Genomic DNA, 15,938 nt, shown 5'->3' on the forward strand with positions numbered 1-15,938 from the left:
AGTTTGGTGATGGAAAATAAAATTCCTATAGAGTGTGTCTTGACAGCAGTGGAAAGAGATAATTCTGTAAAAGGGCCAAATCGTTTTAATGCGATTCCATCCAAAGCATTATAGAGATAAGCAGGACATCACGCAACTGACAAAGGAACCTGAGATCCAAATGTACTATTTTCAAAATATTTTGTCACTTAGGTGTTGGTGTATTGCCCAGATAGCTCAGAACTGGATGAAAATTTTCATTTTGTGGTTTAAAATCAAGGATGACATGTAGAGAAGATTCTTTTCCACCCTGTCTAGAAACCTTAAGGCATTGCTTTGTGGATTGTAATGTCAGGACAGAGACGTACCACTTGCCAAACCATCCTTCACACTCTTCCCTAAATGTACGCTATTTGTTCATCCAGGTGGTCATTCAGCAGGTCTCGCTCAGTTCTGTACTACACATATAGAGAGACAGCACGGAATAGAAGATTCTTGTTATTTTAGCTCCTTAACCTGTCTCCCAGGCGTGATCCACACTGGGGTGTTACCACTCCCTTACTATCCTCAGGCTTCTGTCCAGCAAACTCATACCCATACTCTGTATTACCTGTCCCATGGCTGTGACAAAATACCTGACAAGAAGCAGACTTAAGGAAGGAAGGGTTCGTTTTGGCTCATAGTTTGAGGGTACAGTCTGCCTTAGTGGGAAGTCATGGTGGCAGGAGCTTGAGACAGTTGATCACATTGTGTCCCACAGTCAGGAAACAGAGAGAGATGAATCTTTTTCTCCTTTTAGGTCAGGACAGAGACGTACCACTTGCCAAACCATCCTTCACACTCTTCCCTAAATGTACGCTATTTGTTCATCCAGGTGGTCATTCAGCAGGTCTCGCTCAGTTCTGTACTACACATATAGAGAGACAGCACGGAATAGAAGATTCTTGTTATTTTAGCTCCTTAACCTGTCTCCCAGGCGTGATCCACACTGGGGTGTTACCACTCCCTTACTATCCTCAGGCTTCTGTCCAGCAAACTCATACCCATACTCTGTATTACCTGTCCCATGGCTGTGACAAAATACCTGACAAGAAGCAGACTTAAGGAAGGAAGGGTTCGTTTTGGCTCATAGTTTGAGGGTACAGTCTGCCTTAGTGGGAAGTCATGGTGGCAGGAGCTTGAGACAGTTGATCACATTGTGTCCCACAGTCAGGAAACAGAGAGAGATGAATCTTTTTCTCCTTTTTTTATTCAGTCCAGCACCTCAACCCAGGGAATGCTGCCACCCACAGTTAGCTTAATCTACAGTTAACTTACTCTACATAATCCCCCACACTCATGCCCAGAGGCTTGTCTTCTAGGAGATTCTGTCAAGATGACAATACTAAGCGTCACATACTCCAAACTTCAGCTCAGGTGCCCTCCTCTGTGGAGCCTTCCTGGCTCTGCACTTTTTCCTGGGACTCAGCAGTTCAAGATGTATTTCTGTGTGTCCTCGCTTGGCTGGGCTGTCTCCGTGAGTTTCCACTTCACAGCTTCTATGCCTAGTGTTGTAGTGATCACACACTATTTCTCAGTATGAACCCTTCAGATGTTTATTGAACAAAAGACTGTATCATTATCACATATCATATGTGGGCTGTATGAACTTTCAGAAGAGCTATGAGTACTGCTTACATCTTTATTGTAACCTAGTTATGCAAGTCTACTCTTCCCTTTACCCATGTCCTGTGAGAAGCATAAAGAATGTGAATTTCTTTTTAGATTTTTTATTTATGTGTGTATGCTCTGTGTGTGTGTGTGTGTGTGTGTGTGTGTGTGTGTGTGTGTGTAAGAGCTTACAGAGGCCAGAAGAATCCCTGGAGCTGGAGTTATAGGCAGTTGCTAGCTGTCGTATGGATACTAGAAACCCAAACCAAGTTCTCTGTAAGAGCAACAAGCACTCAACTATTGAGCCATCTCTCCAGACCGAAGAATGTAAATGTGTCTAAAACTAAAGTGTGTTTTTCTGTTTCTGTGTGATTATGTTTAATCTTCTAAGGTAGCATTTCCCCTTGACACCATACACACACACACACACACACACACACACACACACACACCAGAGTGTGAGGTATAGAATTTAACATCCACAGGATCCATTTCAAATAGGTAGTCTATATATACCCATACCCATGTGTGCATGTGTGTACCCACACTTGGCATCTGCCACTCTGAGTGTCAGAGGTGACTGTTCCACTCCCTCATTTACCCTACAAACAGCACTGGCTCTCAGGCCAAAAAGATTCTGAGGAAGTATCTTGGAAATAAAACAAAAATGGAGATGTATTTCCCCTTTCCTTCCCTCTCTCCCCGTGTGACAAAGGGCAGGAGCTGGTGAGCCCTTCTTGATCCCTCTAGCAAGCATGTCCATCCTTTTACGTTGGGCCACAATGTTGTCATCTACAAAGTTCATGTTCAAGAACCATGCATTTGAGTTCCAAAACTTGCAACAAAAACTCTCAATGTTTTAAGCTTACAGTTTATGTCACATTCATAGCTATCTTTGGCCATGTGCAGCCTACAGGCTACAAGAGTGACCATGCCTACAACCATGTGCTACCTGCAATGTTGATGAGAGCAGATGTGCAGGGCAGGTGACACAATGCAGATACCCAAAACATGTAGTTGACCGCCTTCCCCAACACAAGTGTGCTGGCCCTATCCGCCCCATTGCTACCCAACCCAAGTACCTGCCCGCTGTGTATTCATCATCTGCCCCTCACAAAGCCTCTCCCAGGCTCCTCCGGTCCTCCCTGGAGAAGCAACCAGACCAGTCGTGCAAGTGCTTCTCTGGTATACAGATCCACTTTAGAGATGCTTTCAGCAGCATTGTGCCAATCAAAGCTTTATCCTCTCAGGAAGGCACCCCAGATTGGCCTTTGGCCATTGTGGCTACTACCCAGACCTCTGACAGTGTCCTGACTTGGCTCTGTTGGTCCCTACTTGACCAAGTCTGGAGTTACTCAATTTCTTTCTTGATCCTTCCTTTATCTGTCTCTCTGTAATGTCTCACAGACCCAAATTCACTGGCTTGGCCTGTTTATCATCCACTGCTTACCTCTGGTACAGTTCTCTTTTCCCGCGTACCATTCCTCTATCTTGATCAACATCCCAGATTCATCCTGCTGCCTGAAGCCCAGTCAGTACCTGCCCACCACCCTGTCCTTTGTTAGCAATCAGAGGAATCGTTGCATCAAAATCTTGAACAATAGGAAGTGGCCAGGTGCCACACTGAGTGACAACCTCCCTTTCTGCAGATATTAAAACCAGCCCAAAGAAAGAAACCATGGCTTTCACTGGAGGCAAGAGTTGTAGAGCTGATATATTCTCACCATCAGAGAGACAAAGAGCCTCTGATTTCAATTCCTTGGTTCATTTCCCTGGGGTTGGACCATGGACAATGGGCAATGCACGTAAAAGCAGTCAAACAGGAGGGGAGGCACGCAGTGGCCATCTGCCAGACAACCCCAACCAAGACCCATCTTTCCAGGCACAGAGCATTCCTACAGTATCCTGTATCCTTTGGGCTAACTATATTATGTTTCCCCCTTGAGTGCCAAGTGGTTGGGGTACCTTACTTTTGCTTTCCAATCCACAAACTTGTAAGTGGAAAAGTTAAACCCATATGGTCTAGAGGGAATGGAACAGTCTAAGATCGTTCCTTAATCCCTTAATAGCCGAGTTCCAAATGCACACTGCAAGCTGTGGACCAAGTCTTATTCATCTTTATAACTTAACACAATGTGCTTAATGTTTGTTGAATTTAATTAAAAATATCTCCTATGTAATGGAAGGAGACGTATCGCTGAACAAACTTGGATGTCACAGAAGTTTTTATTTCCTATTAATTTCACAGCCGTGAGTGCACTTGACTCAGCTAATCGTTGATTGAGCTTCATTGGAATGCTACATTAAATCATGGTCTCAGCTCGTAGCTACAGTGTAAATTTTTACTTCCAGTATAATTACAACAATCATCTCAGATTCAAAATTCCTACAGACTTTCATCTTTCTTATACACACTACCCTCTGGGCTCAGGGTGTCACACAAGGTCAGCAAGGAGAGCTGAGTCATGTCCACGGCTGATGACACTGGGACACCAGGGTTAGAATTTAACCTGCTAGGGATCCGCACTAACTCTTGAGCAGCCTCGTGGCTCCGCATTCACCACCATTGTGAAGGGAAGTTTCTATGCTTAAGACTGACAGCAGCATTTGTGAATTAAAAGTAAGTATTTGGAAGGCAGTTTGGTGTTGTGTCAGTTTAGCTAAACAATTAAGTTCCCCAGCTCCATCCCAGGGCCTAAGGCCTCCTCGGCCTTGGTGTTTAACTGGATTTACGTTCCAGGAATGGCTTCCTGGAGGAAGAGAGTGGGAAAAGTGGTAAGAGGAAGAGAAGGGGGAGATGGTGACAGTAATCAGAATGTGCTGTATGTGTATAAAGTTGTCTAAGAGCAAATTCAATGAGATTTTAAGTTTCTTTAATTAAATTTTTACAAATTTCATGCAATATATTTTGATCATATTTAGACTCTCCTCCATTATCTGCACTCCCTTTGATTACTCCCACCTAATTTCACATACTCTATTATATGTATGTATATATATGTATATATGTGTGTATATATTCCTATCAAGTCAAATTAGTGTCCCCAAACATCCTTCAGTGTCAATCCATCTATTAAAGCCTGGTTAACCTACCCAGAGTCATACCCTTAAAGAAGACTGACTCATAAAAGATTTTTTAAATTTTATTTATTATTTTTATTATTTTTTATATGTATGAGTATATTGCCTGCATGTATGTCAGTGCACCCATGTTGTGTGTGCAATGATCTCAGAGGTCAGAAGAGGGCATCGGGTCCCCTAGAACTGTTGTTATGGACAGGTGTTAGCCACCATGTGGGTGCTGGGAATTGAACCCAGGACCTCTGCAAGTCATTGCTCTTAACTGCTGAGCTATTGCTCCAGCCCCCATAAAAGATTTTTTTAAATAAATTTAAAAAGGTTTTCCTTCACAATATAAATAAAATTGTAGTGAGTTGGAGTTTCAAAAAAAATAAATGTTTGACTAGTTAGAATCAGAGATAACCTTAGTTCTGAAATAAATGACCAGCTCTTCCAGGCAAGAATTGTGTGTTGGCCTAGACTTCCAGCAGACAGTTACTTATGAAGATGTGTCTCCCACGTCATAAATGTCTGCCAGTAGTACTCAGTTCTGCCAGCAGGTGGCAGAAGAGAAAAAAGCAAAATTGAATTGAGACAGAAATTACACACAACTGGCCTTTTATATAAAATTGTTTGGTCCTGGGGGCTGGAGAGATGACTCAGCAGTTAAGAATACTGACTGTTCTTGCAGAAGACCCGGGTTGGAATCCCAACACCCACATGGCAGCTAACAACTGTCAATTACTCCAGTTCCAGGGGATCCGATGGTCCTCTGTGGGCATTGCACGACACAGGTGAACTTACCTACATGCAGGCAATACATGCATACACATAAAATAAAAATAATAAATAAAATGTTTTTTAAAATTTTTTTGTCCTTATTAATCAATGAAACTTCTGTATATTCGAAACAAAAACATGAAGCAGTTATTTTTCTATCAAAGTACTAAAATTGGGCACTAGACCTCTGATGACTTTTCCTTCAACAAATTTATATTGAGCACCAGTTACCCTCTTAGGTGCTGGAGTTACAAAGATGAATCAGATGAGTCCTGTTGCTGAGAAGTCTGAACACCACCAGGTCAGGTTTTATTGAAGGAATGTGTAAAATGCATCACAAAGGTAGAAGGAGCTGCTCTTCTGGCTATTCTAGATTCCTCTCTGCTTCAGCCTCTTGTACATGCACCTGGCAAGGAGGCAGTTCTCTCCACATTAGCCCAGTGGACACCTCCTCCCCTGACACATGTATGTACACAGACCCACTTAAACCTGACCCTTTCTCTGATCACAGTTAGACCTGTCCAGGGCAATTATTCCCTGACCTCCAGAGAACCTTGGAGAAGTTACTGAGGTTTTTTGTTTTGTTTGAGGGTTTTTGCTTTTTGTTTGGGTTTTCTCTCTCTCTCTCTCTCTCTCTCTCTCTCTCTCTCTCTCTCAAAAACTCTCTCTGTCTTCTTTAGACAGGGTCTCCTGCAGCCCCAGCTCGCCTGGAACTCACTATGTAGACCAGGCTGGCCTCAATCTCACAGAGAGGTGCCTGCCTCTCCCTCCCAAGTGTTGGGACTAAAGGCATGCACTACCATGCCTAGCCTGAGAAGTTACTGTTTGTGTCCACTCTATAACAACCCCCTTGCCTAGTAAGTTATTATCACTATGTATGTACATGTGTTTGTATGCAAGTGTATGCACACACATGCATGTGTGTGTGGAAGTCAGAGGAAATCTTTGTGTGTCATGCCTCAGGAACATTGCCCACCCTGTTTCTGAGACAGAATCTCTCATTAGGACCTGAGGCTCACCAATCAGGCTAGGCTGGCTGACCAGAAAGCTCCAGGAATCCACCTATCTCCACCTCCCCAGGACTGGGATTATAAGTGTACACCACCATGCCTGACTTTTTTACATGGGTACTGAGCATCAAATCTAGGTCCTTGTATCAAGGACCTAATTGACTGAGTTATCTTCCCAGCCCCATCTCTTACTGTCTTGAACTTATTGTATTTCCCTTTGAATATGTCCACAAATGGATCATAAGCTCTTTGAGGACAGGAACCATGTGTGTCTCCTTTGCACACCCACAGCCTCCAGCAGAACCATTTGGGCCTATGTGTATCAACAAACAAGTTGATCGAACTGTGGGAATTGTCTTCTTCACTGGTCCTCCATCCTCCCTTCATCAGCACCCAAATGCCTGCACATCTTTATCACTGCCCAGCTTTCTAGAGTGTGGGCTGGCCTTCAGGCCTGTTCCTTGTCTTTGCAGGATCGCAGCACCCTGTTTTCCGCTGTGTGCACAGAAGCACCCACGAGGAAGTTCCCGAGAGCTACTGTGACTCCAGTATGAAGCCAACCCCCGAGGAGGAGCCCTGCAACCTCTTCCCCTGCCCAGCCTTGTAAGAGGCCTCTCTGGCTAGGCCATCTATCGCCAGGTTACTTCTGGTTGAAGTGCATAAACTCGTAGTAGCAGAAACAAATGGGTTCTTAACATTATCTAACTTTGATGTGAAAACAACTGATTTGAACTGGGCATTGAATAGAGACAGCTTAGCAAGTCTGCCTGCCTTTCAGGAAGAACTCAGGGTTAATAACCTATAGCAAGTCTCCAAGCTTAGCCAAGAAGCATCCAGGAAAATAAGGGATGAGAGTCAGTGGGGCAGAGGGTAGGGGAGCTGAGTATATTGACAGAGGATGCTGAAGTCAGTCTAGAGGAGTCAGCATCCAGGAGAGGTTTGCGACAGGATATGGAGTGACAAATAAGATGCTCTGAGTGGGTAGAGGCTGGAGGTCAAAACTTAATTCTCAGAGTGATAAAACTATAATTCCTAGGCCAGGTGTGGTGGCACACACCTTTAATCCCAGCACTTGGGAGGCAGAAGCAGGTGGATCTCTGTGAGTTCAAGGCCAGCCTGGTCTACATAGTGAGTTCTAAGACAGCTGGGGCTACAGGGAGACCTGTCTCAAAAAGACAGAAAAAAAAAAAAAGAAAACTATAATTCCTATCCAAATATAAGCTGAACATGTACTGATGTCTCATTTGAGTAATTAGCAAGATAAAGATATGGAAATAATAGCAAAGAAGACTGGAATACGATCTTTTAATTCCCAAACAGATCCGTATTCTATAGGGAAATAAAGCTGATCTCTGGGGCTGGAAGAAGGGGCGTGTCAGCTTTGATTACTAGATGGAAATCATTGATACCTTCTCACTTTTTCTGTAACTGTGTACAGAATCTAGGCAAATCTAGCCATAGGTAAATAGCATATCCAACAAGCTACCTCCTTCACAGTCCTGTGACCTTTAGGCACTGTTCTGGGAAGAGGGCTCTCTACTGATTTTAATGATTTATGTGTTCCTACTAATTTGTAACTCTCTCTCTCTCTCTCTCTCTCTCTCTCTCTCTCTCTCTCTCTCTCTTTCTCTCTATGCTTCCCACCCCTTATACTCATTCCATGAGCCAGTTGGGATATCGGGGAGTGGTCTGAGTGCAGCAAAACCTGTGGCACTCCCACCCCTTATACTCATTCCCTGAGCCAGTTGGGATATCGGGGAGTGGTCTGAGTGCAGCAAAACCTGTGGCCTGGGCATGCAGCACCGCCAGGTCCTGTGCCGCCAGGTGTATGCCAATCGCAGCCTGACGGTGCAACCCTACCGCTGCCAGCACCTGGAGAAGCCGGAGACCACCAGCACCTGCCAGCTCAAGATCTGCAGCGAGTGGCAGATTCGGACTGACTGGACTTCGGTACAGCCCCCACCCCACAAAACCCAATGTTACTCTCCAACCTCCCTCAACTAGGACCTGTGTGCCTAACCCCCAAGTGGGATGAGGAGTGTTTGCTGGGCAGCTATTTGCAAGCACAGCTCATACCAACAACTCCATAGAGTTCAGACTAGTGGGCATCACCCATTGTCAGCCTTGAGGGTGAACCCGTAGGAGTCCTGTGCCTGTGGATATCACCTGTACTATGCAACCCATGTATGAAGAAAAGGTTGGCACCCAGACTAGCAGAGCCAGCTCATTCCAGTGTTACTTACCCATCGTTGAGATGGAAAAGCTGAATCCCAGATCTCATTCCAGTGTTACTTACCCATCGTAGAGATGGAAAAGCTGAATCCCAGAGCAGGATGCTAGACAAGATTCCATCTAAAACCTTAAAGAAAGAGACTGGGAAGCTTTCTAGCAATCATATCTTCCTCAAGGGATTTATAGGCACAGCAAGGAATTCAGCACCCCAGGGTCCTCCCCACAGTCATCTGTCCAGAGTCACGTGACATATTCCACTGACAAATGCTTGCTGTGTTGTAGTGCTCCGTGCCGTGTGGTGTGGGACAGAGGAACCGAGAAGTGAAGTGCGTGAGCAACATCGGGGATGTGGTAGATGACGCGGAGTGCAACATGAAACTCCGACCAAATGACATCGAGAACTGTGACATGGGACCCTGTGCAAAGAGCTGGTTCCTCACGGAGTGGAGCGAAAGGGTGAGTGTGCTGCTGGGAGAGGTCAGGACCAGGGTCAACTGGGCTAGTGGATGGGAGCTGTATGCCACAGGCTTCCTCAGAGCCACAGGAACACATTGCTAGCTCAGAATCCCAAAGCTGAGTTCTAACTGCTTCCCTGGGGAGATGTAAACAACATCTACCTCTTCCTCATAAGGTCCCAAAGACAAACCAAAGTTCATTCTGGGGAACCAATGAGTTTATTGGGCCTGCTTATGGAGCATGCGTGAGGGGTTGTCTATAAGAGTGTATGGGCCCCAAAGCAGCAGCTCTGAAAAGTGCACCCCTGTCATGGATGGTAGCTTCCCCATAACTGCATAGATGGAGCCTCTTTAGTTAACCTCCCCAGCCTATATTTTCTTAGCACTTCCAGAGATCCCCAGGCTACGTGCAATAGGGTAGAATTGTATAGCAATGGATGGAAGGAGTGACTGGGACCTTAGATGAGGGTCCAGTGATACCACCACTATGAGGGAGCGTCAGCAGTTCACAGGCACAATCATGATGGACTCTTGCAAGCAGGCACATCTGATCTGATGAAGATGGCAGCTGTTTTGCTCAGAGGACCAGGTTCCACAACACTAGCTTTGGCCAAAAGACTAGAGGTGGACAAATATAGATTTAGAGACTCCTCTGAGGACCAAGGGACTCTGATTGAGGAATGAGTGTGAAAAGCTAGCTAACCTCTCCTCAGCATTCCACATGATTAAGAGATGGCATCCTAAATAGAGTGAATAAGTCCCTGGCCTCTCAAAGGTTTGTCCCTGAAATAGGCATCAAATCATAGGCAGCTCCCCTGATTTTTACAGTTAAAGACACATCACACTATTCCCCTTCCCACTAGCCTGCCTCTCACAGGCTCCCACAGCCTAGGGTTAAAGAAAACTCAAAGCCAACTAATTATCAGCCCACCAGTTACTTCTACTGGAGAGAAGCCAGCAGTAGATTGACTTCATCTGTCAGAGGCAAAAATAGAATCTCTGTGAGAAGAGGATTCTGGAGACAGATAGTAGTGAGACTGCACAGCAGTGTGAGCTCACAAATGCCACTAAGATTGACCTAGGAGTGGCTAGAATGGCAGATCTTGTGTGTATTTTTTTAGTATTGTGCTTATTATCTTTATTTTATGTGTGTAAGTGTATTGCCTGCATGTGTGTAAGTGCACCCCTGTCATGCAGTGCCCATGGAGGTCAGAAGAGGGCGTCAGATCCCCTGGAACTGGAGTTACAGATGGTTGTTAGCTACCATGTGGGTTCTGGGAATCGAACCCAAGTCCTCTGCAAGAACAGCCAGTGCTCTTAACCGCTGAGCCATCTCTCCAGCCCCAGATTTTGTGTGTATTTTACCATATAAAGTATAAAAGGTAGGGCCTGGGGAGATGGCCCAGTGTTAGCTGCTCAACCATGAGGGCTTGAGTTCCGAGCCCCGGCACCCACATAAAAGCCAGGCACAATGGTACACATCTGTAATCCTCATGCTGGAGAAGTAGAAACAGGCAGATCCCCAGAGTTCACCAGTCAGCCAGCCTGATGAATCTGTGAGCTCTAGGTTCAGTGAGAGACCCTGACTCAAAAAGTAAGGTGGAGAGAGATTAAGGAAGGCACCCAATGTCGAATAGTTATGAGAGCTCTTACACTGAGCTATTACTGTGAGAGAAGACAATCCTCACCAGGATTTTGCCCCAAGCTTTGGTTAGGAGTCTGTTTGTTTTCTGACTGCCACAGTAGATAAGGCTTATTTCAGGGAACATGGAGTGGATCTGTGAAGCTTGGTCCCTGTTGCAGGAGGGAGAGACTCCACCTCCCCCCATTTCTGCTGGCAGGCTTCCTAGGCATAAGAAGCTCTTTTCAGATCTAAATATGTTGTGTATTTTCCTGCCACTGGCAAAATAAAGTGAAGCTTTCCTTCAGGTCCCACTATCTGCTGTCCTCCCAGTGGGTGATGGCTTGACCTTTGACTAATTAAGCACACCAGGGATTTGGAAACACGTCCCAGATACATACACATTCTAAGATTGGAAAGAAGAAAATGGAGTTCATTAGTCAGATGGAAATTATGTAGGAAGAAATATTTTTAGAGATTGAAACAGAGATAACATTTGATTTACTTTTCTTAAAATTTATTATTATTATGTGTCTGTGTGTGTGCATGTGTGTGTGCGTGTATATGAATGTCACATGTGTGCAGGTGCCCACAGAGACCATAAGCAGGGATATTGGATCTCATAGAGCTGGAGTTAACCAGTGGTTGTAAGCTGTCCAATATGGATCCTCTGGAACAGCATCACCTGCTCCTAGCCACCAAGCCATCTCTCTGGCCCCCTGGCTTTATTTTTTTTCTTTTTTTCTTTTTTTTGTCTTTTTGCCCCAGCTGTCCTGGAACTCACTACGTAGACCAGGCTGGCCTTGAACTCACAGAGATCCACCTGCCTCTGCCTCCCAAGTGCTGGGACTACAGGCGTGCGCCACCACACCCGGCTTTAGTTTTTATTCTTTATAAGAGATTTTAAATATCTTTGAGTTGTAAAGTTACAAAGTTCAGATCACACATGGCTGGAACAAAATGTGTCTCTGGCCTGGATTATTCCAATGATTACAACAAATGATTGTTTTTAACCCAATGAACTGATTCATTGTTTCAGATTATTGTTTTTCATAATGATACACACAGAGCAAAGTCATGTTAAAGTGTAGATGGCCCTGTAGAGGAGGGAAAACTCGCTCTACTCTGTTATATTCCTGACTATAGTCTGCGAATTGAACTAAAAAAGGTTAATGGAAAAAAGAAACACATATTTTATTTTGATATTAACATTTTTATGTGGCACAAGAGACCTCATAGGAAAGAAATGAAGTCTACAAAGAAATAGCTGGTCTCAGGCGCTTATATTCTCCTTTAACAAGAAGAAAAATTAAGTAGAAAAGTAACCAGATAAAAGAAGGGTTTGAACTTTGAGGAACAGTAAGCACCCTACCAACAACCTCAATGTGGAAATGGAAATGTTGATAAGGAAATAGTGTCACAATAATTTATTTTCCTTTTCTCAGAGTTTATTTGAAATTCTGTTCATGAATTTATATTTTTAATGGCAATGATGCAGCATTGCTCATCAAAGCCAAAATGTGCAAACTATCTCAGTGTTCCTTGGCGGGTGTGTGGGCCAGGAATCTGTGATACGTATGTACAATGAAATATTATTAATCCCCAACAAAAACACCTCATCTACCACAACATGGATGAGATGAAATATTCCAGACACAAAACAGAAGATGTGTAATCTCACTTACACATAGAAGCTTAAAAAGAAAAGGTCTAAATACAAAGAAATAGAAAACAAAACAGTGGTTACTGAAGGTGCCTGGAGAGAGGACTGATGAGGTGTGGATCAGAGGATACAAAGAAGAGGGCGTGTAGAACGTATCACCTAGAGGTCTAATATATAACATGGGAACTCGTAAGTAGTAAATTAGTACTGTTTATAAGGTTTAAGCTAATGAGTGTTTGTTGTTCTCGCCCCTGCAAAGTGGGCAACTAGTGAGGTGATGGGTGTGTTTGCTTCACTGTATCATATATGGAGATACAGATATAGATAACCATATATTGTAAAATTCTGTATCATATATATATAAATTGTAAGAGTCTACATAAACAGTTTTTAATGAAGGAATGGGGTAGAGAATACCATGAGAATTTTGAGGCTGGAAAGAGTATATTGAATCAGGCAACCAAGGATGTTTCACAGAAGAAAAGGGATTTGAGCAGAGCTTTCCAGTTCTCTGGTGTGTCCTGGTGAAGGCAAAAGCGTCCGGAAGGAGGGAACCACGCATGCAAGGGCTCTCAGAACTTCTCATGCAATCGGAATTGTGACCACAGTAATGTCTCTGTCCAGAATGAGGTGTGGGGTAAGAATACTGGGACAAAAGTCTAGCAGAATGGCTGGTTGGGACCACTGAAAACTGATGAATTGTTTGTTTCTAATATTTTTCATGTGGCATATACAAGCTACATTTGGCCATGAGTAACTAAAACCACATAAGGCAAAATTAACAGATATGGAGGAGACTCCTTCGTGAAGTGTCATTCGTGAGAAGTTATCAGCTATTTCTAGAGGGGTCTGAGGGAAAATAAAGCATGTCATCCTTGACACCATTTGGCAGTGGCCTCAGAACCTGCAAGAACCCCACTATTGTGTCCTCCTTATGCCTCGCAGTGCTCAGCGGAATGTGGGGCTGGAGTGCGGACACGTTCAGTGGTATGCATGACCAACCATGTCAGCAGCCTGCCTCTGGAGGGCTGCGGGAACAACAGGCCAGCAGAGGCCACCCCATGTGACAATGGACCCTGCGCGGGCAAATTGGAGTGGTTTGCTGGGAGCTGGAGTCAGGTAAGTGGCCAGAACCAGGTACTTCCATCTAACACTGGCAAGAGGCAACATGGCAGAGGGATTAGCAACTAACTTTGAATCCAGTTGTCCCACTGAGTAAGCAGCTGTGTTCTCGGTGCCTCTTTCAGCCAACAGTACTCGGTGCATACCTACTATGTGCTCATGTAAGCACTCGAGCTACATCAGTGAACAAAATAAACAACCCTGCCCTCAGGAGCTTATGGTCTGGCTTGGTTTCCTTGTTTATAAAATGCTGGCCCCTTACCAGGTTGTTTTTAACAGAGATAAAATAATGAATATAATGTAGCCAAGTGCCTGACACAGTACACATAGCAGGCCACTGCAGCTACTGCTACTGTAACACTCCTGTTAATAAAGCCAGTTTGTCTGTTCCTGACAGTGTCAGAAGCTGCCATTTGAAAAACTGGAGGTGAGGTTGGGGATGTGGTTCAGTAAGGAAAGTGCTTGCTGTACAAGCATAGAAACCAGAGTTTGGATCCCCAGTCCCCTTGAAAAAGCCGGATATGGCAGCTTGTGTCTCTAAACCCAGAACTTCCTTGGCAAGATGGGAGTGGGAGATAGGAGATTCCCCAGAAGTTCATAGGCCAGCTAGCCTGGGTTACACAGAGGCAAGCCAAAGACCCTGCCTCAAGCAAGCTAGAGGGCAAAGACCAACATATTTGATGATACGCTGACCTCCACATGCACACCATGGCACATGTATGCCTGTACTCATACACATACACACATATATATACATACAAATATTTTTTAAGCTAGAGGTAAATATTATAAAGCACAGATAATAGAATAACAATAATTGATGACTTAATTCTTCTCTGTTCCAACATTGAACATGAACCCCCAGGGCAACTATAGAAAGCCATCCTGTCACGGTTCCCCTCCACGTTGCATTCTTGACCCACTTACAACACTGGACTCCAAGGGCTGCTTGATTCTCCAAGGGCTTTTTAGCTAACAACCATAATTTACACATTAGCAGGACTCTGGCTCCATAGAAATGTTTATTTTTTTAAGGTAGCTTTAAAAAAAAACTTTGCATTAAATCAAATTTAATCAATAACAATGACCATTAGGGTATCCAAAGTGCACATGATCCAATAGCAATGAAGAAATAGAACATGAAAACTTGGGCTGCGCAGTGGACTCAGTTGGTAGAATGTTTGCCTAATATGCATGAATCCCTGGCTGGGTTCAGTCCTCAGCACCACATAAAACCAGGTATAGTGGTGTATGCCTGTAATTCCAGGACTTGGATGCAGGAGCATAAGAAATTCAAAGTTATCCTTGGTTACACGAGGAATTCAAGGCCAACCTGAGCTATATGAGACCCTGTCTCTCACACACGTGTGTGTGTGTGTGTGTGTGTATAAGTAAAATTTATGATCTCAGTCATCTCAATAATATAGTGTTATGTAGACAGCATAGGGAAAGGGTTCTTTTATTTTCTCTAATACTCTGATTAATAGGATCTGTAAAGTTCAGAGGAGTCAGAAAGAAAGAGTCCAAGTTCCTCCATTGCCACCCTGTTGAGCATCCACATTAGGCACATTGGAAATTGAGCCCAGCTCCAGTCTCATGGGATTCCTGACTTGGTGTTGTGTGGAGATATTCCTCAGGAGATATGAGCAGACATCTGCCCACCCCAGATAGGGCACTAATGATAGACCAAAGAGAGGACACCACCAAAGTCAAGCTTGGTGAACCAATGAGTTTTATTGGAGTTACTTACAGAAATATGGGTGAAAGGGTTACTTACAGGAGCAGAAATGACTCAAAGACAGTTGCATCACCAAAGCCCACCAAGGGTGACAGCTCACAAAAGCTGAAACCTAGAGCTCACTTTACAACCTACAGGTCACTTGACAGGTTGGAGAGTGTCTCTTCCAAGCAGCTCAGCTGGTCTCTGATTCCAGGCAGGTCAGCTTGTCTGAGGTCTCTCAGCAGACCTTACTTTTTATATACCCCTAAAGAAGCAGGGGCTTAGTGAATCTGGTCAGTTTCAGGGGCTTCCTTCTCTGACCCTTGGTGCTGACCCATGTCACAGACATGGCTCCAGTGGGGTCAGGTATGTCAGTTGCACCAAGGCAGATGGGCACATGTGTGCAGTCTCCCATCCCTCACACAGGCAGTGCGTGTGAAAGCCAAAGGTCAACAACTTCAAGAGTTCCTCCATCACTCTCCATCTTGTTTTTTGAGACAGGGTCTCTCACTGAACCTGGAGCTCACCGGTTGGGCTAGACTGGCCAGTGAGCTTCAAAGAGCCTCCTGTCTCCTCCCAGCCCTGGGATCACATAAAAAGCCACACCTGGCTTTTAACATAAGTGCTGGGGATCTGAACTCAGATC

At 44.5% G+C, this 15,938-nt stretch overlaps 1 protein-coding gene across 1 annotated transcript in view; it reads left to right on the forward strand.

Moving 5' to 3' along the window:
- Thsd4 (thrombospondin type 1 domain containing 4) overlaps positions 1-15,938 on the forward strand; it is a 694,930-nt gene that overhangs the window by 659,160 nt on the left and 19,832 nt on the right. The window contains exons 12-15 of the mRNA XM_008836407.3: positions 6,953-7,082; positions 8,225-8,429; positions 8,994-9,167; positions 13,396-13,569. Of these exons, the coding sequence (XP_008834629.1) occupies positions 6,953-7,082; positions 8,225-8,429; positions 8,994-9,167; positions 13,396-13,569 (683 nt within the window). The remainder of the gene's footprint in view (positions 1-6,952; positions 7,083-8,224; positions 8,430-8,993; positions 9,168-13,395; positions 13,570-15,938) is intronic.

Source organism: Nannospalax galili, unplaced genomic scaffold (genome assembly GCF_000622305.1).
Source record: "Nannospalax galili isolate Female #2095 unplaced genomic scaffold, S.galili_v1.0 scaffold54, whole genome shotgun sequence".
Lineage (NCBI taxonomy): Eukaryota > Metazoa > Chordata > Mammalia > Rodentia > Spalacidae > Nannospalax > Nannospalax galili.